This window comes from Monodelphis domestica, chromosome 4 (assembly GCF_027887165.1).
Source record: "Monodelphis domestica isolate mMonDom1 chromosome 4, mMonDom1.pri, whole genome shotgun sequence".
NCBI lineage: Eukaryota > Metazoa > Chordata > Mammalia > Didelphimorphia > Didelphidae > Monodelphis > Monodelphis domestica.
In genome coordinates, this window is record NC_077230.1 from 333,066,649 (window position 1) to 333,092,287 (window position 25,639).

The 25,639-nt window shown below is 36.9% G+C and overlaps 1 protein-coding gene across 2 annotated transcripts in view; it reads left to right on the forward strand.

Annotated features, from left to right (window-relative positions):
* Positions 1-25,072, forward strand: part of PRCP (prolylcarboxypeptidase) — an 84,025-nt gene extending 58,953 nt beyond the window's left edge. For both annotated transcript variants that reach the window (XM_007490887.3, XM_056794912.1), the window contains 3 exons: positions 5,499-5,663; positions 5,888-6,075; positions 23,167-25,072. In XM_007490887.3, the coding sequence (XP_007490949.3) occupies positions 5,499-5,663; positions 5,888-6,075; positions 23,167-23,371 (558 nt within the window). In that variant the 3' untranslated portion in view covers positions 23,372-25,072. The remainder of the gene's footprint in view (positions 1-5,498; positions 5,664-5,887; positions 6,076-23,166) is intronic.
* Positions 25,073-25,639: the final 567 nt, after the last annotated feature.

Below are 25,639 nucleotides of genomic sequence, written 5' to 3' on the forward strand. Positions count from 1 at the left end.
ACATTTGCTTTCCCACAACTTTATAGTTTTAGATCACTTTCTCTCAATTCTTCATTCCATTTCTCCATTCCTGACCTTCTTTATGTTGCTCTCTTATTTCACTAAGCCCTGGAGAGTATTCTTTCACTTGGATAGTTCCATTTATTCAGAACTCCTCCTCCCTCTGATCCACTTCCTCCTTTTTAAAGAGTTGACAAACAGCCATCCTTTTCTGATTTGTGACTTGAACTAAGAATTTTAAAGTGGCATGTTAATAGATGACATATTTAAATATGTCTCTAAAGTACAGGTGAATTCAAATCCTGGATTTCACATGCTTGGAATTATTATTGGTTAGTATCCAAATTTTATTTTACATCTAATCTCAAGTAGTTTCTTTTTGATTATTTTCATACATTTTTGTATACATAGATGAGTTCAATTTCCTTCTGTTTATTGTTAGCAGAAGCTGTGGCATTCATGCAAAAATAATCATGGATTTGGCTGATGGATTAAAAATAAAATGAGAGGAGAAAATAGAAATAACTGTCTTTTGATTGTTCTATCAACATAAATGCCTTCAATTCTGGATCTTTTGTCAGCCTAAATAGCAGCTTAAGGGACACTGTACAGATTCTTCCCCTTCCCCCCTGCATTTTTTTCTTAGGGAATAGCTGATGAAACCTTTTAGCTTAGTCTTCTGAGCATACAGATATATACAGTGAAATAATAAGACACAAAATGGAAAATCCCTTCCGCTTGTCCTGGTGTTTTATAACATACGCGACCTCTCTGGGTGGTTTAAGCGGTTTAGATGAATTCTATGAAAAGGGAGCTTTTAATGACAAAACTAATGTGATTATCTGAGTGAGAGTGAGGGGTATTGAGGACTGAGGGAAAGAAAATCTGTTAGAATAGCTGAATGTATCTGCTTAATCTTTTCTCTAATGTGGATGGACCATACTTTCTGGGAAGAAATTAGTCTTTTTTATTTAAAAAAAAAAGAACTATATTCTTTCCTTCTCCTATTTCCAAACCTTTCCCCTTCCCTCCTATTTTTATTTTATTCAAACACTTATTCTCAGAGGTAGGGCCACTGGAAGTTTTAAAAAGAATTATTAGTCTTGCTTTCCATGGTGGGTATATATATATATATATATATATATATATATATATATGGGAATAAGGTAGAAGCTTATATATTTATGGTTATGGAATATGCATTTATTAAATGCTTAACATGTGAGAGGCACTGTCCTAAGCACTGTAGTACAAATATCTCTTTTGATATTTGGATGTAAAGTTGACATGGTTGTGTCCTCAAAGTTAGAATTTTCCTTTTTTAAAACATTTTTGGTGATTCATATGATCAGAAGGTTAATAAAATAGGCTTTTGAATGCTCTTCTTTCCTCAGTCTTCATGGCTGTAGGATTTGGGACCAAAAAAGATCACCTATGTAAAGTACTTTGTAAAAGTTAAAGTTCAAAGTAGTAAAATTATCAGTAGAAGAAAGGCAAAATCAACCTAAAATCCAGCCATTTCAGAAATTGATTTCTGAAGCTTTTAGCACTCATATCACCATTTTTGCACTGACTGAAGAGTTCCCTTTTTCCCACTACTATAGCCAGAGCAATAGTCTCCCCTTTTTGAGTTGAGTGTTTACCTAACAATGATATTCTGATACTGAATCTGTGTCCTTATTGGGTATGGGTAACTTCCTCCACCAGTACATAGTGCCATAACTTTGTCATACTAATTAATTTTTGCTCCTAGCTTTCTACAAATGATCCTTAAAGGATCCTACTAACACAGTTTGGAGGTCTTTCTAAGTTTTATTTTATATTTTTATGTTTGAGATTAAAATATCAATTTTACTTTATTACCTATTTAAGTATATTGGCATGAAAATGTCTTCAGTTATAAATATTCTGATATTTTGCAGTTTTAGAAATATTAAAAATTCTTTTCATTTGTTCTTTTTCTTTTTTAATTGATGCTTTAAAGAAAACATACATTCCAGTAAGCACACAACTCTCCTACCTTTGTAAAATATATACCTTAAAAACAGTTTTCCAAAACTACCTTAAAAATGGCTGTGATAGATGGTATATTACTTTCCACATTTCATTTACTGCTGGTTAATGGAGAGGAAGGATATAGTCTTTAATTTGAATTATTTGCTATCCATTATTGTCCATTACATTGATATGAGTATTGCTGTTATTGAGTATTATCTTCATTTATTTTACTGTTATATTATGTTGTATATTTTCCATTATTGTCCATTACATTGATATGAGTATTGCTGTTATTGAGTATTATCTTCATTTATTTTACTGTTATATTATGTTGTATATTCTCTTGGTTTTGCTTCCTTTATTCATCATTATGATTCAGTATTCATGTAGTTTTTATTGAGATTCTTTGCCTTCTTCATATTTATTGTTTCTTATGGCATGATATCATATCTTATAATTTCATCATACAGCTATTTTCCAATCATTGCTTTTGTACTTATGGTTGTTTTGCTTATCCTATTGCATATAGATCTTTCTTACTTTGTTACTTTCATTAACCAACTCGAGGTACAAACCTATTAATAGGACCTCTGGGTCAACTGATCTGAACAAGTTGTTAATTTTTCTTGCATAATTTAAAATTGTTTTCCAGAATGGTTGGACAAATCCATAGCTCTACATTCACAGTGCCTGCCTTCCCAAAATTTCTCTGACACTGATAATTTTTTTCCCTTTTCTTTTCCCATCTCTGCTAATTTGAGCTCAAAGTGATTCCTCTGGCTTATTTTAATTTGCATTTCTCAGATTATTAGTGATTTTTAACAGTTTTTCAGATGAAAAGATTGAATAAATTGAATAAAAATAATCAAGATATAATTTATGTGTTTATCTCTTTTTGTCAAATGATGCCTTCTCTAGTGTGGGGAAGTGGGGGAGGGAGGCAGATACCTGGGAATTTTAATGTGACAAACAAATAAATTTTAAAAAGCTCTTCATATCTATTGACCATTTATTACCCATTTGATACTGGTCCCAAATAGCATAGATTTGTATAATTTCTCTATAGATTTTAGAATTTTTACCATAGATGCATGCAAATATCTTTCTCTCTTCCTAACAAATGCACAAATTGGCCTTTTCTGAAAATGAATGTTTCAAACCTATCCCTTGAATCCCTTAGCTCTCTATCAAGTAGTTGGTAACACTTTCCATGTTATTCTGAATTCTTAATAGTCTTTGTTTCTTAATAGTACAACAATAGTCCATTATATTCACTATGGAACTTCCCAAAAGTCTAGGTTTAGTTTTAAGCTTTAATAGCTTAAACTTTATGAAAATCCAGTATAACACAATTCATTCAGTCATTTCTCATTTGGGGACAGCTAGGTGATGGGCCTGGTGGCAAGAAGATCTGAGTTCAAAACTGGCATCAGATATTTACTAGCTGTGTGATTTTTGACCATTTTTGCCTCAGTTTCTTCATCTGTAAAATGAGTGGGAGAAGGAAGTGGCAATCCACTCCTGTATCTTTGCTGAGAAATACAAAATCAGGTCATTAAGAGTTGGACACAACTGAAAGACCTGAACAACAACAAAATTCCCCATTTGACAGACAACCATTTGTTTTCCTGTTCTTTGCTATCATAAAATGGGATGCCATTAATATGGGACATTTTTTTCTCTCTTTGACTTCCTGGAGTTTATGTCCAACAGTGGAAACTTTTGGATCAAATAGTATGAACAGTTTTAATGTCCTTTTTCATATAATTTAAAATTATTTTTCAGAATAATTCAATAAATCAGTTCAGAGCTCCTCCCAGTGTATTAGTGTGCCTGTCTTCTAGCATCCTCTCTCTTTCGACAGTATTCATCTTTGTCAGTTTGCTGGCTATGAGATGGAATCTCAGAATTATTTTAATTTGCCTTTCTCTTACTAGTGATTTGTTGTAACATTTCATGTAGTTGGTAGTTTATAATTCTTTTGGGAGCTATTTGTGCTTACTTAGCCTTTGATCTTTAGAGAAAGTTTCTGGTTTTATTTTTGATCCTTATGTAGAATTCTAATGAGTTAGTATCAATTTTGATGCTTTGCTCTTTATAGCATTTCTACTCACCCTCCTAATTATTACCTTTAGTATGTCATATAGAGGTTCCTTAACTATATTTGCCCTTATCTGTATTTCATGTATATCTAGCTAGTAGTTTTCCTTCCTTTTTTAGCAATGGACAGCACTTAAAAGTTAAACAATTTTACCCTGAGGACACAGAAGTCAAAGGGACATAGAACTGAATGGGACACAGAGGTCCTGTGCTCAAGGGGGTTGAAGCATTAAGAACACCTCATTTGGGGAGGTTAGCGACTTTTTTTTTTTAAATTTTAAGGAAAGCCACAATTTTGAAATGTGCAAAATATGTCTTCTCTCCCTCAAAATTTTTTCTTTTTTTTTTTGTAAGTTCCTAGCTTAGACTTATCCTTGAAAGAGATAAGACTGTGGTCTCATCTCTTTTCTCCTCTTCTTTTCCAAACTTCCCTATTATTTATTTCATTCTGCAGATGACTATTTCTAGCCAGCTGCCATATTTGGAAAGAGCTGAGAATTAAATTCGTGTTGAGATCTTTATAGCTTATAATAATGTAATATGTATATATTTCCCCTTACATTCTAATAGAGGTAATATTTGTTCTATGATTCTATGACCTTAAATTTTTTTGATATCTTTTGTTTTTATATCACATTCATTTCCAAATATATTCTTCCTTTGGGGCTAGTTTCCCTTTAGCTCTCTTCTCTCCCTTTTATAGAATCATCTCATAACAGGGAATAAAAAAAGGATAATTTAAAAAATTACACTCTAGGTAAATTAATAAATACATTGACTTAATAGGACAGAATTTTCCATTATCCATACTCATCTTTCTCCACCAGAAAACATGAAAGAGATGCATTTTTCTTCTTTATAGGACCAAACTTGATTGTGTGTTGTCAGATTATTTTAATCATACATTTCATAGTATCATACAGCTTTATTATATCTTTTATATTGTTATGGACATTTTGTATATTATTTTCCTGGTTCTGCTTACTTCACTTTTCATTAGCCTATATAAATCTTTCCATAATTCTTATATTCTTCATCTTTGTTCTGTGACCTTTAATGGGAGTATCTCAGGCATTTGTTATAGTAGATGGAGGTAGTTGTGGGGCAAGATTCCTTCTCTTTGCTCCTCAAATTACATCTAGTAGGTGAGTCCTTATATGTAAAGCTAGTTTTGGGGCTACTTCTCAGTCAGAGTGGGAAGCTGAACTTTTTATTTCAGTATTCTTAGCACCATAGAGGAATCTAGAACATAGCAATAATAAATGAAAAGTATTTTCATCATCATCAAATGATGCCATAGAATGAATGGCAATTTTTTCATGTAGTGCAGATAAAATATAATTTTATATTCATATTCTTTCTTTTTCCTGATAGTCTCTTTTTATCTCTTTAAACCACAGGAGGTGTGCAAATATTTGACCGATCCCAATGTGTCAGACAAAGTATTGATACAGAATCTTTTCCAAGCAGTGAATATCTATTACAATTATTCTGGAGAGGCAAACTGCCTGAATACTTCACAAACAGCAACAAGCAATCTTGGAATCCAGGGCTGGTCCTATCAGGTAAAGATATATAATTCTCCTATTAAAAAAGGGCATTCTTTAAATCTCAGCTGCTATTAATTCTCAGAGATATTTCAAGTTATGTTAATAGCTTCACTTCATTTTTATCATTTTGCTGCTTCTAACTTTTACATGATGGCCCGTTTGCAAAATTTATCCAAGACAAAACTAAAAATAGTAATTTGGATAAAGGGGGTCTAATTTCTTTTTTCTTTGTTTTTCAGGCCTGCACAGAAATGGTAATGCCCATTTGTACCACTGGTATCAGTGATATGTTTGAACCTCAGGAATGGGACTTTGCTGCATATTCTGATCAGTGTTTCCTAGAATGGGGTGTGAGACCTAGACCTTTATGGATTCCGACTGTGTTTGGTGGTAAAAACATCAGTTCACATAGTAACATCATTTTCAGGTGAGTATCTTTGTGAACTGCAGAGGCAGGAATATTGGTGGGATAAAACATTAATAAAACAACTGAGAAAATATGACTAGGAAAACACTAGTGAGCTGTATCATTTGGATGATTATTGTTCAGTCATTTCCATGGCGTTTGACTCTTCATCATACCATTTAGGGTTTTCTTGGCAAAGATGCTAGAGTGGTTTGCCCAGCTTGTTTTACAGATGAGGAAACTGAGGCAAACGGGATTAAATGACCTCCCCAGGTCACATAGCAAGTCAGTATATGAGTCCAGATTTGAACTCAAGAATGCAAGTCTTCCTGACTCCATGCCTGGCACTTTATCTACTGTGTCCCCTAGCTGTCCCAGCAGTTTGGATTAGAATTTTAATTCTCTTTTCCTGTTCCTTGAAAGATAAAACAAGCATAAATAAATATATTTTGTATTTATCACCCCAGTTTCTTAGGGAGCTTTACAAGGGCCAAATAGCATGTCATGCTAAATTGAAGCATCCGGTGTTCCTCCCACTTTGTCCCAAGAAGCTAAGTATTTGGAATGTGTTCATGTTAAAGTCATTCAGGAGAAATGTACGTGCGAGTACAGTAAGTTGCGAATTTGGTATTTCTAAGTATGGTCGGAACACCGTTTCCCATTATAAAGATAAGAGCTAAGCATGTTTCCCCTTGTATTTGGAGTCCATGGCCTCCCACAAACTTCCTTGACTTTGTAGAGAATGCACTACGAAGGACACACACAGACCCTCCCAGTCAGGGCCTTTGTTCAAATTGCAAATTCATTTCTTTGAGAAACTTCTTTAAACAAAAGTCAAAATTAGCTGTTGGGTCATAGCAAATAGCTGAGCCTTTTAAAAGTGAGAAGTCCTGGCTTGAATTGGAGGATTACTCTGGAGCTTTCAGACCGAGGCATTGGCTGGCTTTGCTAAAGAGCTGCTGTCTTCTTTTGCTCTTGCTGTTACCGGCTCAGCAGGGTATCAGCTCCAAACTAAAAACTGCGTCACTTTGATGGAAAACTTAAAGGTCCGTCTTGTTGAATTTCTTTAAATGGAGTTACTTGTCTTCATTATAATTCTGCAAAACTATACTGTACAACCCAGCTTTATAAAGTGCCAGTTGAGTAAATAAACTTGTTTTAAAGTATTTAAAGGGGTCTATGCCAGATTAGGATGTTTGCAACTAGAAAAGCCTGAAAGCAATCAAATGAATGAGAAAAGAAATAAGTGCTTGAACACAATGCCGTGAAACTCAAAGCTCATCTTTGTCCTTCCAGAGATGGATACTTTGTCACCATTTTGTACTTTAGGAACCTAGCTTTGGTAGTTGGTTTTTTTCCCATCTAATTTAGAATTAATACTAAGTGTTGGTTCCAAGGCAGAAGAGCAGTAAAAGGCTGGGCCATTGGGACTTGTCTTGTGACTTGTCTAGGGTCACACAGCTAGGAAGTGTCAGAGGTCAAAATTGAACCCAGGACTTCTCATCTCCAGGTCTGGCTCTCTATACATTGAGCCACCTAGCTGCCCCCTGATGCTTAATTTTCTACAGGTTACTCTTAAAGTTGTATCTGTATTTATTTATTTGAAATCCTTACTTTCTATCTTACTACCAATTCTTTTTTTTAAACCCTTACCTTCCGTCTTGGAGTCAATACTGTGTACTGGTTCCAAGGCAGAAGAGTGGTAAGGGCTAGGCAATGGGGGTTAAATGACTTGCCCAGGGTCACACATCTAGGAAGTGTCTGAGGTCAGATTTGCACCTAGGACCTCCCCATCGCTAGGCCTGGCTCTCAATCCACTGAGCCACCCAGCTGCCCCCTTATACTATCAATTCTAAGACAGAAGAATGTCAAGGGCTAGGCAATTGGGGTTAAGGGACTTGTCCAAAAAGTGTCTGAAACCAAATTTGAACTCAAGACCTCCCATCTCGAGCCATGGCAACTTTATCCACTTTGCTACCTCGCTTCCCCTTGTATAACATTTTAACGTCAATCAAATGACCAATATATTCAACTGAAGTTCTTTTAAATATCTGCTTTATTTCAGGGGAGATGCAAAAATGTAATTTATATGGTTTTTGCCTTTAAGAAGCTGACAGTCTAGCAGGTTAACACTTCAAATTCTTCTTTAGGGATCTTTGTGGTGAATTTAAGTTTTATGCTGATTTGCTCTAACAAAAGGAAATCCTGGTTAGACTGAAATGGAATCCGAGGAGTTTGCCAATCAGCAACTGTTCACTACATGCCTAGAATGTGCCAGTTACAGTGCCAAGTGCTGAGAATACAAAGGCAAAAATGAAGCAATTCTTACCTTGAAGGAGCTATATTCTATAGGAGGAAATAACATCTACACAGAGGCAAATATGGAATATATGCAGATTAAATGCACAGGTCTGGGGATAGGCCAAAAGAGGAACTGGGGAAGGGTAGTATGTTAGCTGAGTTTTCAAGGAAGAGAGGGATTCTAAGAGGGAGAGTTGAAGGGGAGCTGCTTTCCGGTTGTGGGGAACAGCCCCTTATTAAAGGCACAGTGGCAGGAGCTGGTATATCATGTGCTAGGAATGGCAAGGAGGACATTTTGAATATAACAGAGTGCATGGAGGGGAGTAATAAGCCTGGAACAGGCAAATTGGATCCAGATTATTAAAAATCTGATATGCCAGATAGATGAGTTTTTATTTAATCTGAGAGGCAGTAAGGAACTGTTCTCTGAGTGAGGGAGGGATGTTCCCAGACTTGTTCTTTAAGAATTTAACTTTGTCTGGCCTCAGACACTTCCCAGCTGTGTGACCCTGGGCAAGTCACTTGACCCCCATTGTCTAGCCCTTACCACTCTTCTGCCTTGGAGCCAATACACAGTATTGGCTCCAAGACGGGAGGTAAGGGTTTAAAAAAAAAAAAAAAGAATTTAACTTTGGCAGCTTTGTAGAGAACAAATGATATGTGGGGGAGCGGTGGCCAGCTAGGTATCCCAGTGGATAGAGCAACAGGTTTGGAGATGGGAGGTCCTGAGTTCAAATCTTATCTCAGACACTTCCCTGGGCAAGTCACTTAATCCCAGTTGCCTAACCTGTGCCACTCTTCTGCCTTAAAACTGATTCTAGGACAGAAGGAAAAGATTTTTAAAAATAGCATATGGAAACGATTCAAAACAGGGAGAACAATTAAGGGGCCATTTTAATGGTCCAGGAGAAAGGTGATGAGGACCTGAACACCCAGCTATGTTACTGGAAGCAAGGAGAATGGATGTGAGTGATGCTATGGAAGCAGAGTTGACAAGATTTGGTGAATGACTGAGTATGTGGGATGAGGAAGAGCCAAGATATGAAGATGACATCTAGGTTACAAGCCTGGTTGATTAAAAGGATGGCTATACCTTCAACAGAAATAAGGAAGTTTGGTAGAGGAATAGGATTTTTGAGGATCTAGGAAAGATAATGAGTTCAGTTTTGTACCTGTTGAGTTTGAGGGGCTTTGGGACATCCGATTTGAAATATTGAGTTGGAAATTGGCCATGAAGGTCTGGAACTCAGGAGAGGGAGTAGGACTGGACATATGGATCTGAGTTATTTGCACAGAGATGATAACTGAGCCCATGGGAGCTCAGGAGATCACCAAGAAATGAAACTTAGAGAAAGAAGACTTAAGATGAAGTTTTGGGGTACATCTACATTAGGGAGTTGGACATGGTTGATGCTCAAGCAAAGGAGACCAAAAAGGCAAGGACAACCAAAAAAGAGTAGTGTTATGGAAATTAAGAAAAGAGAATATCCAGGATTGGAGGGTGGGTAACAGTCTCAGTTTGAGGAGAGGTCACTAAGGAAGAGACTTGAGAAAAGGCCATTAGATATAGCAATTATGAGACCATTGGTAACTTCAATTACCTACTGCAAAATTTCCCAGGAAGTCTTTCCCAATACTTCTTAATTCTAGAGCCTTCCCTCTTTTAATTATTTCTTATTGATCCTGTAAACACCTTGTTTGCACTTGTTTCTTTGTTTTTTGTCTCCCCCCTTAGATTGTGGGCTCCCAGGACTCCCCTTTGCCTCTTTTTTATGTACCTAGCACTTAGCTACTTACCTTGCACATTGTAAGCACTTAATAAATGGTTATTAACTGACTTACTGAAGAGAGAAACCAGTTAAGTGAGGAGATCCCAAACCACGTTGCAAGGGTGGAAAAGTGAGTGAGGAGGGAAGAAGCAATGAGTGAGGATAGCATTTTCTAGAAGCTTGTGAAAAAGAAGGTGAGATATATGATAACTTGAGGAAATCAAGGGACAGTTTTTAAGGATGGAGAGACTTAGGCAAATTTGTTGATAGCAGTGAAGAAGTCAGGAAAATGGGACAGAATAGAGATTAAAGAGAGGTGATGGTTATGGGGACAGTCTGCTGGAGAAAAAAAAGATTAAAAAAATACAAGTTGGGGGTATCAAGGTGGCTCAATGGATAGAGAGCAAGATCTAGAGACAGAAGTTCCTGACTTCAAATCTTGCCTTGGGCTGTTCCTAGCTGTGTGACCCTGGGTGAGTCATTTAACCCCTTGCCTTTCCCTTACTGCTTTTCTGCCTCAGAACCAATAGTCACTATCAATTCTAAGATAGAAGGTAAGGGTTTAAAAAAAAAGTCAAGAGGGATTGACCTTGGCAAAGAGAAGGTATACCTCATCATTAGTAAATGGAGTAGAGAAAGAAATGGGATGTATTGTCATATAGATTAGAAAAGAGAAAGCAAGTGGTTAATGTTGAAAAAGTGGACCTTCTCTTTTGAGAAGATGAGAGGCTGGAGGATGAAAAGAGAAGGTTTGGAATGGCCCTGTGTGTAATGCAATGTAGGAGAGGATCAATGAAGGAGGAGCTGGAGGGTTGCCTTGTGGCAGTGAGGGTCCAGTTGAGATGGCATAACATAGATCTGTAGTGGACTTAAAGATCAGAGAGGTTGGGCCCAAAGTTGTTGGGATTTGTGTGTGTGTGTGTGTGTGTGTGTGTGTGTGTGTGTGTGTGTGTGTGTAGGAGGGAGGCTGGTAGTAGTGAGGGCACAGCCCTTCTCAAACAAAAGGAGATGAGCTGTTTTGATCTCCATGAGTCAAATACTGATGACATCACGAGATCTTTGAACTACAGTTGTGCAGTAGGTGCAGTGACTTTCTGTTAGGTAGGTACCAAGGTAGATGCCACCTTTTCGCATCATCGTCCCATTTCAAAGGAAAAAAGTCTGCCTACCCCTGTGTAAGATTGGGCTCTTATATTTCTCTTTTGTCTTGGTTGGCATTTTGATAACTTGTAGACTGGATGAAAAGCACTGGCTGAAAAAGAGATTGGAAAAAACCAAAACCATTGACATTAAAGAATTGATCATTTAAGGGAACAGGATGATCACAAATATATATCTTTGTTATAATTTTAAGATCATAGACTTTAAAGGTAGAAAAGAACAAGTTTGAATTAGATAATCTCCCATTTTACAGGTAATAAAACTAAGGCTCTCAGGGAATTGAAATGATTTGTTAAGGTTCACACAGGGGAGGAATTTGAACCTAAATCCTTAGACTTCAAATTCAGTGGACTTTCTACTAGAGTGTTAACTTGATATGATAATATTTATTATTAAATGGAAATTTGTTGTGGAGCAGGTCTATCTTAGGTTGCATTCAGAAGATCTCATTGTTTTCATATAGAATTCACTTGCAGTATTCCAGCAGGGTTTATGAAGGGACAGAAACAACTGGGTAAGCACGACTATGGAGAAACACGCAAGTTTCCCAAGATTTCTTCGTGTGAACCATGCTGCTTCTGTTACTATACTATACTAGTATATCAAATAGAATTTTCCCAGAAAACAGTAAAGACTTTTCAGTGTTTACGGGCAGAAAGGTAGAATGGAAGGAAGCGGAAAATTGGTACCTTTTCAGAAATATTAAAAAAATTACCTTGTAATTGAATGCTAAGTATAAAGAATCCAAACTAAACAGTTCCATAGAACAATTAAAAGATAGCATCTGTAATCATAGGATGTATGATTTAAAAAAAACCAAACCCTTACCTTCAGTCTTAGAATCAATACTAAATCTCAATCCCACGGCACAAGAATGGTTAGGGATAGGCAGTTGGGGTTGTGACTTATTCAGGGTTACATAGCTAGGCAGTGTCTGAGGCCAGATTTGAACCCAGGTCCTCCCATCTTCAGGCCTGTCTTTCTAACCACTGAACACCTAGTTTACGAAAGGACATGGTTTTTAATCAATTAAAATACTCTAGTCTTTGTGCTAAGGAATACACAGTCCTCAAAGGTAGAAGGGAAGCAGCCCTTGGTATACTTTTCTGGAGCTCATGATTTAGTAGTTATCATTCTTTGTGGGCCATCTGCTATAGGATATTTTTTTAAAGGCTTCTCTCAGAAAGGACAGTTAAGGGCAGCTACATGGCACAGTAGATAAAGTACTAGGTCTGGAGTAAGGAAGACTCATCTTCCTGAGTTCAAATCTGGCTTCAGACACTCACTATGTGAGTCATTTCATCCTGTTGCCTCAATTACCTTGTCTGTAAAATGAGCTGGAGAAGGAAATAGCCAACTACTCCAGTATCTTTGCCAAAATTATAAAGAGTGAGATGGGACTGAATGACAAGAAGAAAGGAGGATGAAAAGGTCCAAAAGGGTACCAGAGATCACGTCATCATCATTTTGCCTCTGTGTTTGGGGAGCCAGATAGCCTCCCACCAGTGGATCACGGCACAAAAACGGCATGTGGAGAAGGCATCTCTGCATTCACTCTCACTTAATTGCTGTGTTTGGCTACTACCCACTAGTTTCACAGCCCATTCTTTTGACTTGGCTTTGAGAAAAACACAGAATATTTTTATTTATTTATTTTTCTTCTTGGCTAGGATGCCTAACATTATTACACACAACTTAAAAGGAATGCTTCATTCGTGTTTGTGTTGCATCTCTAAATATATTTGAAAGAGTAATTCCTTTCTAAGCCACTTCATTTGCCATCATTTCTCTGGCCCAGTATCTGTTGCCAGTGATTCCATTTGGCCTGATGATAGGAATCTTTACATAGGGCAGCCAGATTCTCCCATGAAAGCAAATGCATTTGTATATTTCTCAGTGATTGGCTTAGTTTTCACATGATTAGGACCAAGAAATCAAGTCCATGAACATCGTAGGTCTCTCAGCAACTCAAAACACTGTTGCTAAGCCACCAGGTTGGTTCAAATGACCTTTTAAAGCAAATGCAGTTTACTTATTATGTTGCCATTGGGCAAGCCTTTTTGTTTTGCAAATAACATAGTGTTTTCTATCTATGTTAGGTCTGTGAAATTAGAATAATGATAAAAGTTACTTGTCAATGAAAGGCATCCAACTTTGTGGATGTCTAGTTTACTTTTCCATTTTTTTAAATAATTGAAAACTGGTACCCCTTTTTGGTTTGGAACTCCCTTTCTTTAGGTAATTGAAGGGGGCAGTTTGCTCTTTGTTTTATTCTGTTTTTGTTTGTGACTGACAAAAGGAGAACAGTGCTCTTTTTGGAGTGAATCTTTCTGTGTACTATTATGTCACTAGTGGAAATTCCTTAGGAGATATGATAATAATTTAACAGGGAATTTGAAAATAACACTTTTGGCACCCATTTTTGATAAGGGCTACCTCCGTTTGCAAAGAGAAAGTCAAATGATTGCACATAGAAGTTCACTAGCTATATTTTTAATATTTAGATCTTAGCATTTATATAAAATAGTTTTGAAAAGATGGTGGGAATATGGCTCAAATAACAATATGATTTATTTTGCTTTTTGCTTTTTACCTTCAGTAATATTATGGTCTGTCAACCATACATAGCAAACAGCTGTAGTGAAGCTTCAACAATGAGTCAGTGACTACATTGTGAATAAGACCCAGAAATCTAGTTAGTCTCTAAAAAGAATGTATGTCTTGTTTTCCATATGGATAGTCAATGTGACTTTGTACATATAATTCTTTTAATTTTGCATTATGGTATTATATACAAACATTTAAGTGTTTTAAACATAATTTTGACCACTAGATATACATACGTAATTATGTACACATATTATAGAAATGACTTAATTGACAATTTAACTTTGAAAATTTTATATTTGAAACACTGTCTATAAAAGGGGGATAATTTTTTTTAACTCTTACTTTCTGTCTTAGAATCAATAATAAGTATCAGTTCCAGGGTAGAGAATTGGTAAGGACTAGGCAATTGGGTTTAAGTGACTTGCCTAGAGTCACACAACAGGAAATGTCTGAGGCCAGATTTGAATATGTGATACTCTTTATCAAGAGCAGAGGAGCAGGGGCAGTTAGGTGGCACAGTAGATAGAATGCTGGACCTGAAGTGAGACCCAAGTTCAAATTTGATCTCATATGCTTCTTAGCTGTGTGATGCTGAGCAAGTCACATAACCCCGTTTGCCTAACTCTTGTCCTCTGTCTTAGAGTTGGCATTAGGACAGAAAGTCAGGATAAAAAGAAGAAAGAACAGAGGAGCAATTGCATTTGGACGTTTAATATCATAACCTCAAATACTTTGTATGAGGAAATGGAAATAGCACTAAAAAAAAGAAATAAAAGAAAAAGTGGCTGAAGTAGGTAGTTTATACAGAAGAGACGTGGGGTATGTGACAGAGGCTGGCACTAAAGAAAAAGTGCCAGACTGAAGAGTATATGAAATTGATCACCTCGATGGGGGAGGGGCCCCTGGAGTGAATTTCCTGTGGGGAAAAGACTATGGCAGGAGAGCAGTGAGGATCCCTCTTGAGACGTTGAAGAGAGAAGGTGGATAAAGACTTTCTCCTGAGGGTTACCCATTTTTCCTGCTGGTGACTGGAAATCTTTCCCCCCCAACACTTCCCAATTGAAGGGACTTTCTGAAGAGAAACCTGAGCAGACTTTACCTCAACTCCTGTTGCCCAGGGGTGAGCCAATCTGACTTTCTCTCAGGGGGCTCAGGCTGCCAAGGCCTGAGTTCTCCCCCAAACTCGAGGAGGGAGGAAAAGAGTTTAGAGACAGCGACCCCCTTTCCCCATTTTCCTTTTCCCATTCTACCCTGCCCGTTATTCCTTTTGTATTACCTAATTGAGTTAACATTAAAAGTTATCTGTTCCCCAAGCTGAGTGTGAGTGAACAGATCAAGGGGAGACCTTTTGGTCTCGAGTAGTGGAGGGGGGACAAGAGGGACAAGAGCGAATTGGGGAGAGCAACTTTAGTTAAGGAGGGAAGGCAGAAGGGGGAAAATCTTCAAACCCCTTCTCCTCTCTCTGAGCCCACCCATTACATCTGCTGTCTCCCCTGAACCCCGCTTTGCGGGAAGGGAGGGTTCTTGTTCTCTTTCCCTCTCTCTCCATATACCAAAGCCCATGCCTCCTTTCAGGGTACAATCCCTTCCTTCTTTTTAATTTTTTTAAAACAGTTGACACCCCAGATTTAAAAGGACCCCATTTATTAAAAAAAGTTTTAGTGACTGTCACCAACTTCTGTCAACTGTCAGTTGTGGAGTTTGTCAATTACAACTCCCGAGGCCAGCAGCCTTTGCCACTGACTCTGCCTAGCAGTTTCCACACAGGATCAAAAACATCTTGATTCCTTATGGGGGGGGGGGAGAACAAGTCAGTTACCAACTGCCACTATGGTCAGTTACAATACTGAAGGAGAGAGGCTGTACTAGGGCTGTGAGCAATAGGATCTGGCCGTCTTGGATCCTATCTAGCTAGAAGCAAAGCTTGTGGGGACTACAACCATTTTCTAATTGTTAACTCCTGGCAATAATAAAAAAAAAAACAGGTAGAAGCAACACAATTTTGAGAAGATTTGAGGGATCAGTTCTTAAAGCATATGAAAGAGGGGAAGATTCCAAAGGTTCTGTGGGGGGAACTCAGATCTTATTACCAAAAAGGACAACTAATATAAAAAAGGTAACAGAAATAAAAAGTGTCATTAAGGAATTGTATGACAAATATGAAAAAATGAGCAGGTCACAGGTAAGAAGAAATAATGATATATGGGGAACAGTAGTGATTTTCTGGTACCCTGACAATGTCAAGAGAAATCAAAGAAAGCTTCTACATTGGGTGGACCTCTTGTAGTAAATTTACAAGTGTATATGGATGGTTGTATAGGATGAGTAAGATCTGTTTGAAATTATTCCACAGTAGACTATATTTCTGCCATCACACACAGTTCATTGAAAATTCTGAGAAATTAAGATCTTAGAATTTAAAGACTGAAAATTCATATCCCTGAGTGCATATATTAACAAACTAGGGAGAGCAGAGATCAATCAATTGGAAATGCAAATAAAAAAACTCGAAAGTGACCAAATTAAAAACCCCCAGCAGAAAACCAAACTAGAAATCCTAAAAATTAAGGGAGAAATTAATAAAATTGAAAGTGATAGAACTATTGATTTAATAAATAAGACAAGAAGCTGGTACTTTGAAAAAACAAACAAAATAGACAAAGTACTGGTCAATCTAATTAAAAAAAGGAAGGAAGAAAAGCAAATTAACAGCATCAAAGATGAAAAGGGGGACATCACCTCTGAGGAAGAGGAAATTAAGGCAATCATTAGAAATTACTTTGCCCAATTATATGGCAATAAATATACCAATTTAAGTGATATGGATGAATATATACAAAAATACAAACTGCCTAGACTAACAGAAGAGGAAATAGAATTCTTAAATAATCCCATATCAGAAAATGAAATCCAACAAGCCATCAAAGAACTTCCTAAGAAAAAATCCCCAGGGCCTGATGGATTCACCAGTGAATTCTATCAAACATTCAGAGAACAGTTAATCCCAATACTATACAAACTATTTGACATAATAAGCAAAGAGGGAGTTCTACCAAACTCCTTTTATGACACAAACATGGTACTGATTCCAAAACCAGGCAGGTCAAAAACAGAGAAAGAAAACTATAGACCAATCTCCCTAATGAATATAGATGCAAAAATCTTAAATAGGATACTAGCAAAAAGACTTCAGCAAGTGATCAGAAGGGTCATCCACCATGATCAAGTAGGATTTATACCAGGGATGCAGGGCTGGTTCAATATTAGGAAAACCATCCACATAATTGACCACATTAACAAGCAAACCAACAAGAACCACATGATTATCTCAATAGATGCAGAAAAAGCCTTTGATAAAATACAACACCCATTCCTATTAAAAACACTAGAAAGCATAGGAATAGAAGGGTCATTCCTAAAAATAATAAACAGTATATATCTAAAACCATCAGCTAATATCATTTGCAATGGGGATAAACTAGATGCATTCCCAATAAGATCAGGAGTGAAACAAGGATGCCCATTATCACCTCTATTATTTGACATCGTACTAGAAACACTAGCAGTAGCAATTAGAGAAGAAAAAGAAATTGAAGGCATCAAAATAGGCAAGGAGGAGACCAAGTTATCACTTTTTGCAGATGACATGATGGTCTACTTAAAGAATCCTAGAGATTCAACCAAAAAGCTAATTGAAATAATCAACAACTTTAGCAAAGTTGCAGGATACAAAATAAACCCACATAAGTCATCAGCTTTTCTATATATCTCCAACACAGCTCAGCAGCAAAAACTAGAAAGAGAAATCCCATTCAAAATCACCTTAGACAAAATAAAATACCTAGGAATCTACCTCCCAAGACAAACACAGGAACTATATGAACACAACTACAAAACACTCGCCACACAACTAAAACTAGACTTGAGCAATTGGAAAAACATTAACTGCTCATGGGTAGGATGAGCCAACATAATAAAAATGACTATCCTGCCCAAACTTATTTATCTATTTAGTGCCATACCCATGGAACTCCCAAAAAATTTCTTTACTGATTTGGAAAAAAGCATAACAAAGTTCATTTGGAATAACAAAAGATCAAGGATATCCAGGGAAATAATGAAAAAAAACACTAATGAGGGGGGCCTTGCAGTCCCTGACCTAAAACTATATTACAAAGCAGCAGTCATCAAAACAATTTGGTACTGGCTAAGAAACAGAAAGGAAGATCAGTGGAATAGACTGGGGGAAAGCGACCTCAGCCAGATAGTATATGATAAACCCAAAGATCCCAGGTCTTGGGACAAAAATTCACTATTTGATAAGAACTGCTGGGAAAATTGGAAGACAGTGTGGGAGAGATTAAGTTTGGATCAACACCTCACATCCTACACCAAGATAAATTCAAAATGGGTGAAAGACTTAAACATAAAGAAGGAAACCATAAGTAAATTGGGTAAACACAGAATAGTATACATGTCAGACCTTTGGGAAGGGAAAGACTTTAAAACCAAGCAAGACATAGAGAGAATCACAAAATGTAAAATAAATAATTTCGACTACATCAAATTAAAAGGCTTTTGTACAAACAAAAGCAATGTAACTAAAATCAGAAGGAAAACAACAAGTTGGGAAAAAATCTTCATAAAAACCTCTGACAAAGGTTTAATTACTCAAATTTATAAAGAGCTAAATCAATTGTACAAAAAATCAAGCCATTCCCCAATTGATAAATGGGCAAGGGACATGGATAGACAGTTTTCAGATAAAGAAATCAAAACTATTAATAAGCACATGAAGAAGTGCTCCACATCTCTTATAATCAGAGAGATGCAAGTCAAAACAACTCTGAGGTATCACCTCACACCTAGCAGATTGGCTAACATGACAGTTATGGAAAGTAATGAATGCTGGAGGGGGTGTGGCAAAGTAGGGACATTAATTCATTGCTGGTGGAGTTGTGAACTGATCCAGCCATTCTGGAGGGCAATTTGGAACTACGCACAAAGGGCGATAAAAGAATGTCTACCCTTTGATCCAGCCATAGCACTGCTGGGTTTGTACCCCAAAGAGATAATGGACAAAAAGACTTGTACAAAAATATTCATAGCTGCGCTCTTTGTGGTGGCCAAAAACTGGAAAATGAGGGGATGCCCATCAATTGGGGAATGGCTGAACAAATTGTGGTATATGTTGGTGATGGAATACTATTGTGCTCAAAGGAATAATAAAGTGGAGGATTTCCATGTGAACTGGAACAACCTCCAGGAAGTGATGCAGAGCGAGAGGAGCAGAACCAGGAGAACATTGTACACAGAGACTAATACACTGTGGTATCATCGAACGTAATGGACTTCTCCATTAGTGGTGGTGTAATGTCCCTGCACAATCTGCAGGGATCAAGGAGAAAAAAACACTATCCAAAAGCAGAGGACAAACTTAGGGAATAGAAACACCAAGGAAAAGCAACTGCCTGACTACAATGGCTGAGGGGACATGACAGAGGAAAGACTCGGAGCGAACACTCCGATGCAAATACTAACAACATGGCAATGGGTTCAAGTCAAGAACACATATGATACCAGTGGAATCACACGTCGGCCACGGGGGGTGGGAGGGAGGAAAAGAAAATGATCTTTGTCTTTAATGAAAAATGCATGGAAATGATCAAATAAAATACTATAAAATTAAAAAAAAAAGAATTTAAAGACTGAGATTTAAGAATTTAAGATATTGCTTGCTATTGTTTGTTGACTATAAAAACATGATTTGTGTGAGCATATTCCTTCTTTGCTTTTTTCAGGGTATTTCCTATGTATATGTCAAAATTATATAAGATTCCTTGAAACTTTGTTTACTTCTCTATTTATTATTACAAGTTAAATATAAAACTGGAAGATATAAATTTGTTGGAGTTGTTCACCACTGTCATGGAGGAGGTCCAGTGCAGAACCCAATCTGAAGAGGTTTCCTTATAGATGATGAAGCATACTAAATGAGATCCATAATAATCATAATCATAATCATTTATCCTACCTATCCACATAGGAAAAATCATATGGATGATGCCATAATGTAAAATTAAAAGAACTATCTGTACAAAGTCACACTGCCTATCCATATAGCATTTAATATTATGACACTGAATACATTGTATGAGGAAATGGAAATGCTCATGGTCCAGAGTATGATATACAATTGGTTCTATGATATACAATCTATAGAACTCCAGCAATACAGATATCTTGGACAGATGAAACAAATGGACAATAAGCTGGGCCCAGAAACAAAGGAAGGGGAATCTTTGTGAAAATGCACAGTTGTTTTAATCTAGGCTTCTTGAAACTAAGACTCATCTTTTTAGCACCAGTATTTTTCTGATGATCTGCGAGACTTCCATTCAATCCAGTACTATCTTTCCCAAGGAAATGAAGTTGAATTTTCCTTAAAGGGCAATATAAAGGTACATGATAGGCTTGAGGAGGGTGAAAAGGAGGAATTGTGCAGATGAAGCGGTACGAAGGATATCATCAGAAAAATGTTTTTGGTTTTGTACTGGCCATGGCTCCATCTGTATAGAGAGCTCTAGGAATGTAGATTGGCATCTACTTTGCCACTTGGAATCTTAGAAGGTTACCTCGCCACTGAGAAAGTAAGTAACTTGTTTGGGGTCACATAGTCAAAATATGTTACAATTGGGATTTGGACCCAGTTCTTATTGACCTAAAGTCTGGCTTCCTAACCACTGTACTGCTTCATTTCTCCAGATAAATTTGTGTACACACACTTTTTAGCTTTCTTATGTGTGTTTTCATCTCCCATTTGAATGTAAGATCTTTGAAAGCAGAGATTTGTCTTTTTTTTTTTTACCCATATTTGTATCTAATGCTTAACTTAGTTCCTGTTATATAGTAAGCACTAAACAGATACTTATTGACTGATTGACTGATACCAACAACAGATGGACTGTTCATGAAGCAAGAAAGGAGGGACAACCAGTAGATAACATTCTTGCATCATTGGTATACACTCAGAAGGGATGGAATGCAACCCACATTATGGAAGGGAATTATTGAGGCGCTCATGGAGCCATTATAGTAGGGCAAGGTGAGGAGTATTTGGTGAGGCATGGATTGAGAGTAGGGAGATTCCCATTGTTTAAGGAATTTGTTTCTATATTAAGAAGAATAGCAGGAGACCATTCTTACTTACATATATTGGACAAGGGTCACTCTGTCCCTTGCTTAAGAGTTTCAGTTGGTTACTTAGCCTTCTGAGTGAGGAAGAGTACTTGTGTATGATATGTGTATTGTGCTGTACTACGCACTGGGAAATAGAGAAAGTTAGATAACATATGCGCCCCTGCTCTGTTAGTGATGATAGAACCTAAGTTTTCAAGGCTTAGCTCATCTCATCTCCTGCATGAAGTTTATCTTTATTTTTTGTCCCTTCCCAAAATTGATAGTGTCCTTCCCCAGAAATTAGTTTGTATTTGTTTGAAGGAAACTTCCACTTCTTTTTGAGGACTCCTGAAGTGAAAAAACTTGATAAGGATTAGAATGTAAAGAGTTGAAGAAAGGACTAGGGACAGAGCCTTAGAAGAAGGCCTATATTAAAGGGACAGAATAAAAAAAAGGAACAAGTGATAAGAGGACAATTGTGAATAAATGAATGTGTGAATGTAGGTATTTGTGAAACCTTTATGACAAGCATTGTGGATATAAGAGCAAAAGGAAAACAGAATCTGCCTTCAAGGAACTTTTATTCTAATGGAGAAGTTCATATATACAGGATATCCCATGAGTCTTAGTGTGGTTGTAAGCCATTAAAACTTAAATTTCTAGGATTCATTTAAGCTATTAAAGCTTAAAATTGCCCCAAGTCTCATGGGATGTCCTGTACATGTGTAGGGTTTTTGGGATACCAATAAGAGCCATAAGGAAACTGATTGACATTCCTTTTCTTGTAAATGGCAGTGTTGATTTGATAGCTATTTAAGAGATGGAAAGTGGAGGTGGGGTGGGGAGGGAGATTGTGTTCATGGTGGCAGGGGTAGAGTGGATGGCAAGAGGATAGCTTTGGTGAAATGTGAAGCATGGCTGAGCCTGGCCAGAGATACTGGATTTCAAATTTGTACTCATTAACTCACCAGTCTGGATGATTCAATCCATAGGGTAGATACAGAGTTGAGGGGATCCATTTTCTGGAGGTTGTAATATGTTGTCTAGCCATGGAAGAAAAAAATCCCAAGGACAAAGAAATTGGTCAAAAGAAAGATCTAGGGAGGAATAAAAGCCTTAGAAAAACAAATTGGAACTGGCAGTTCAGAGGTCCTTAGTGAGGAAGGCAATGAGTAGAGATTTTGCCTCAAGAAGTGTAACAGTTAACAGGAAAAGAGATAAGTTGGGATGATCACTTGAGAGGATAATGATTTCAAGAGATTTTTTAAAATTATGATAGAAAACAGGTTTTTTTCCCCAGGAATTTATAGAGGAATTCAGAAGGAATTTATGAAGGAGTTATTAAAGATGAAACACTCTGGCCTCCCCCCTCCCCCAGCCTACCCTTTCTCCTTATTTCACCTGACTGCTTTACACATACTTGTGATCCAGACAGACTGAACTCTTACTTTCCCCATGTGTGGCACTCCATTTCCTGCCTAGGGACAGAGACTTAGGAGAATGTACACTAAAGAGCCAGAATAAGAAAAAGTAACAAGTGATAAGTTAGTTTGGAAAATTGTGAAGATGGAATGGTAGAAGGAGAAAATATTCATTTTCTCTATTATGCTTCAATTTGTATTCAGATTCTATCAGTTCCTTCTATAGTGGTCAATAGTCTTTTATCATGACTCCTTTGTCCTGGATCCTTGCATTGGTATATGCTTTTGTATATAATATAATTTTCTTGAGGTCAGGGACTGGTTCACTTTTGTTTCCCCAATGCCTAGCACAATGCTTGGTACCTGATAGATGCTTAATATTTGTTACCTGACTGAGACAGGAAGGGATAGGATATTGGGGTTTAAGTGGAAGAATTAACCTTGATTAGAACTAGAACTAATTCTTCCTTGAAAATAGGAGGAAATGAGTAGAAGATGGCTAAAAACAACAGCTCTTTTGAGGTGAGGAGTAAATTAATTGCTGAGCAACAAAGTGGACCCAAATGAAGTTGTGACTCTAATGTAGATTTTTTTAACCTCAAAACAAATTTTATAATAGGTTCCTAATTTGGGATGTTAAACTGATTGCCTTTTCTCCCTTCTCCTTGCAGCAATGGTGCATTGGATCCATGGTATGCAGGTGGAGTGAATGAGAACATCACAGATAATCTTGTCTCAATAGTCATCCCAGATGGGGCCCATCACTTAGATCTACGTGCCAGGAATATTGATGACCCCCAGTCAGTGCTGTTTGCTCGAGCCAAGGAAGTTGAATACATGAAGAAATGGATTGAACAGTTTAATGGGCATCACTGAAAAGTGACATGGATACACTATGATAATGTTACACTCCTTTTCCAAACATCACCCCCTGTACTTTTTCTGTGTATTCTTTTCCCATGATTAGATTAGGGACAAGAGAAGCAAAGTACCTGTAATAAAATTTCCTCAGTGGGATTTTTATTTTCTGGGAGCTGGATTTCAATGTTCCATATCCATAAAGAGATCCTTTTCAGTTTTTACAAACTGACAAAAGTTTTTTTTGGCCTGGTGTTTTGTATCTGAATACCAGGGTTTCTGATTCTCTTAGGAAATAGGAAAGACTATCCTGAGGGACAGTTTGCCTAAGCTTGGACCCTTTGTTTTTCACAGGTTCAGTTTTTCAAATCACTTTGGGGCTACTTGTCACTTCTCATCAGAGAATTATGAAAAAAAAACCCTAACAGATAAACCAGAAGTGTTATTAAGGGCAGAGGGGTAGTGAAAAAATGATGCTTGCTCTTGAGAGAACCTTAATAGGCCACATCTAGAACATGGGAAATATTTCTCTTGTTCTCAGGTTGTTCAACCAATAAGTTGGCTTGTGCTATTGTAAATAAGGAATAGGGCTGGACCTTATGCCTGCTTGTTTATATTAAAGTACACACCAGCAGTCTTTGTACAGGGCACATATTTAGTTTGGTTGGTTGTGTAATTTTATTTCTTTTAGGTGTTTCTTCGCTCCTTGGCATTCTAAATATTTGTCATGGTGGTTCTGCCAGAGAGAAATTTGGCTATTTTCTGCCCTGTTTCTCTTTGTTTTTGTTTTTTAGATCCATTTTGGGACACTTCAGATAGCCTCTGCTGGTTTAAAAAATTATTCGATTTTGCCCATGATGTCCTTTGGGGACTTCTTTCTATATAGTTTGGCACCTCTAGATGTTTCAATATAGACCTTAAAATTATAAGATCAACTCTTCAAAATTGGTTACTTTTACCTTTCCTTTTTTTGTTGTTGGTTATGGTGATGTAATTAAAGCCTGGGATGTTGTGGTACATAGGGGCAGATGCACAACAAGTTTCCTGTTTGGTATCCAAAAATGCCAATTGGCCAATTCAGAGAGACAGCATTTTTGACATTAATAAATGGCTGAGCTGTTCCTATTTTCAAGCTTTTGGCTTCTTTCATGCAGCACTTACACTGAAACCTTTCTTTCTTAGAGCTTTTTTGGGATAACAAATAGGACTGGACCAAACCCTTTCAGGGCCAGAGAGGGACTCTCTTAAACAGCTTCCACTTTGTTGAAAGCCTTTTTCTCTTATTTCTGCTGCTCTCTTTCTTCAGGATTCTTCCCGTTGCCCTGCCTTCGGAACAATGTGTGTTCTTTAAAAAATGTACCTCAAGCCTAATCACTTTTTAAAATGCTGATTCATGGTTCTAGCTCAGATACAAGATAAATGATTCCACTGATTTTTTTTTTTTGGTGATCTAGGAAATACAAGAAAACAATTGACCCCCCCCCCTTTTTTAAGGACCATCCTGTTTTCCATATTATTGAATTATTTTGCCACCATTTTCATTTTAAATTCAGTACAATTTCTTGACTTTGGGGATCTTATGATCAAAGTGTAACTAGTACTCTTTTGTGTAACCCGTGATTAGTTGTGTAATTTTGAATTTATAGATTGATGTTTTCCCATTATGTTTATGTGAATGGCCTAAGAAAATTTTCATTAAAATGTTCATTTTATACTATATATGACATCTATATAGTATATATGTGTTTTATACATATGTGTGCATATATATGTATATACATACCCACAAATATACATATAATTTTTAATGAAAATGTTTGCCTATTTTTATTTTTTTATTGCCTATCTATAATATAGGCATATATTATTGCCTATCTAAGAAAATTAGGCTTAAGAAAGTTTTCATGAAAAATCTGTCTCTCTCTCTCTCTCTCTCTCTCTCTCTCTCTCTCTCACACACACACACACACACACACACACACATACACATTCATGATTTTTAATACAATTAGGCCCAAGAAAGTTTTCATTAAAAATCTTGTTTATCAATATCTATATATTCACACATATATACATATATGCATATATTGATCAAAGTTTAAAATCATCCTTAGAGTATTTCTATTTTACCTGATATTGAATGAATGAAGGAGCTGTGGATGGGGAGGAGGGAAATTTTAAGTAATATTTCCCACAACCTGGTACTTTGAGTGGCTGCTTTGTATTGGATAGAATGCTGTACTTAGATAGGAAGGACATGGGAATGAATCTTGACTCCAATCATAA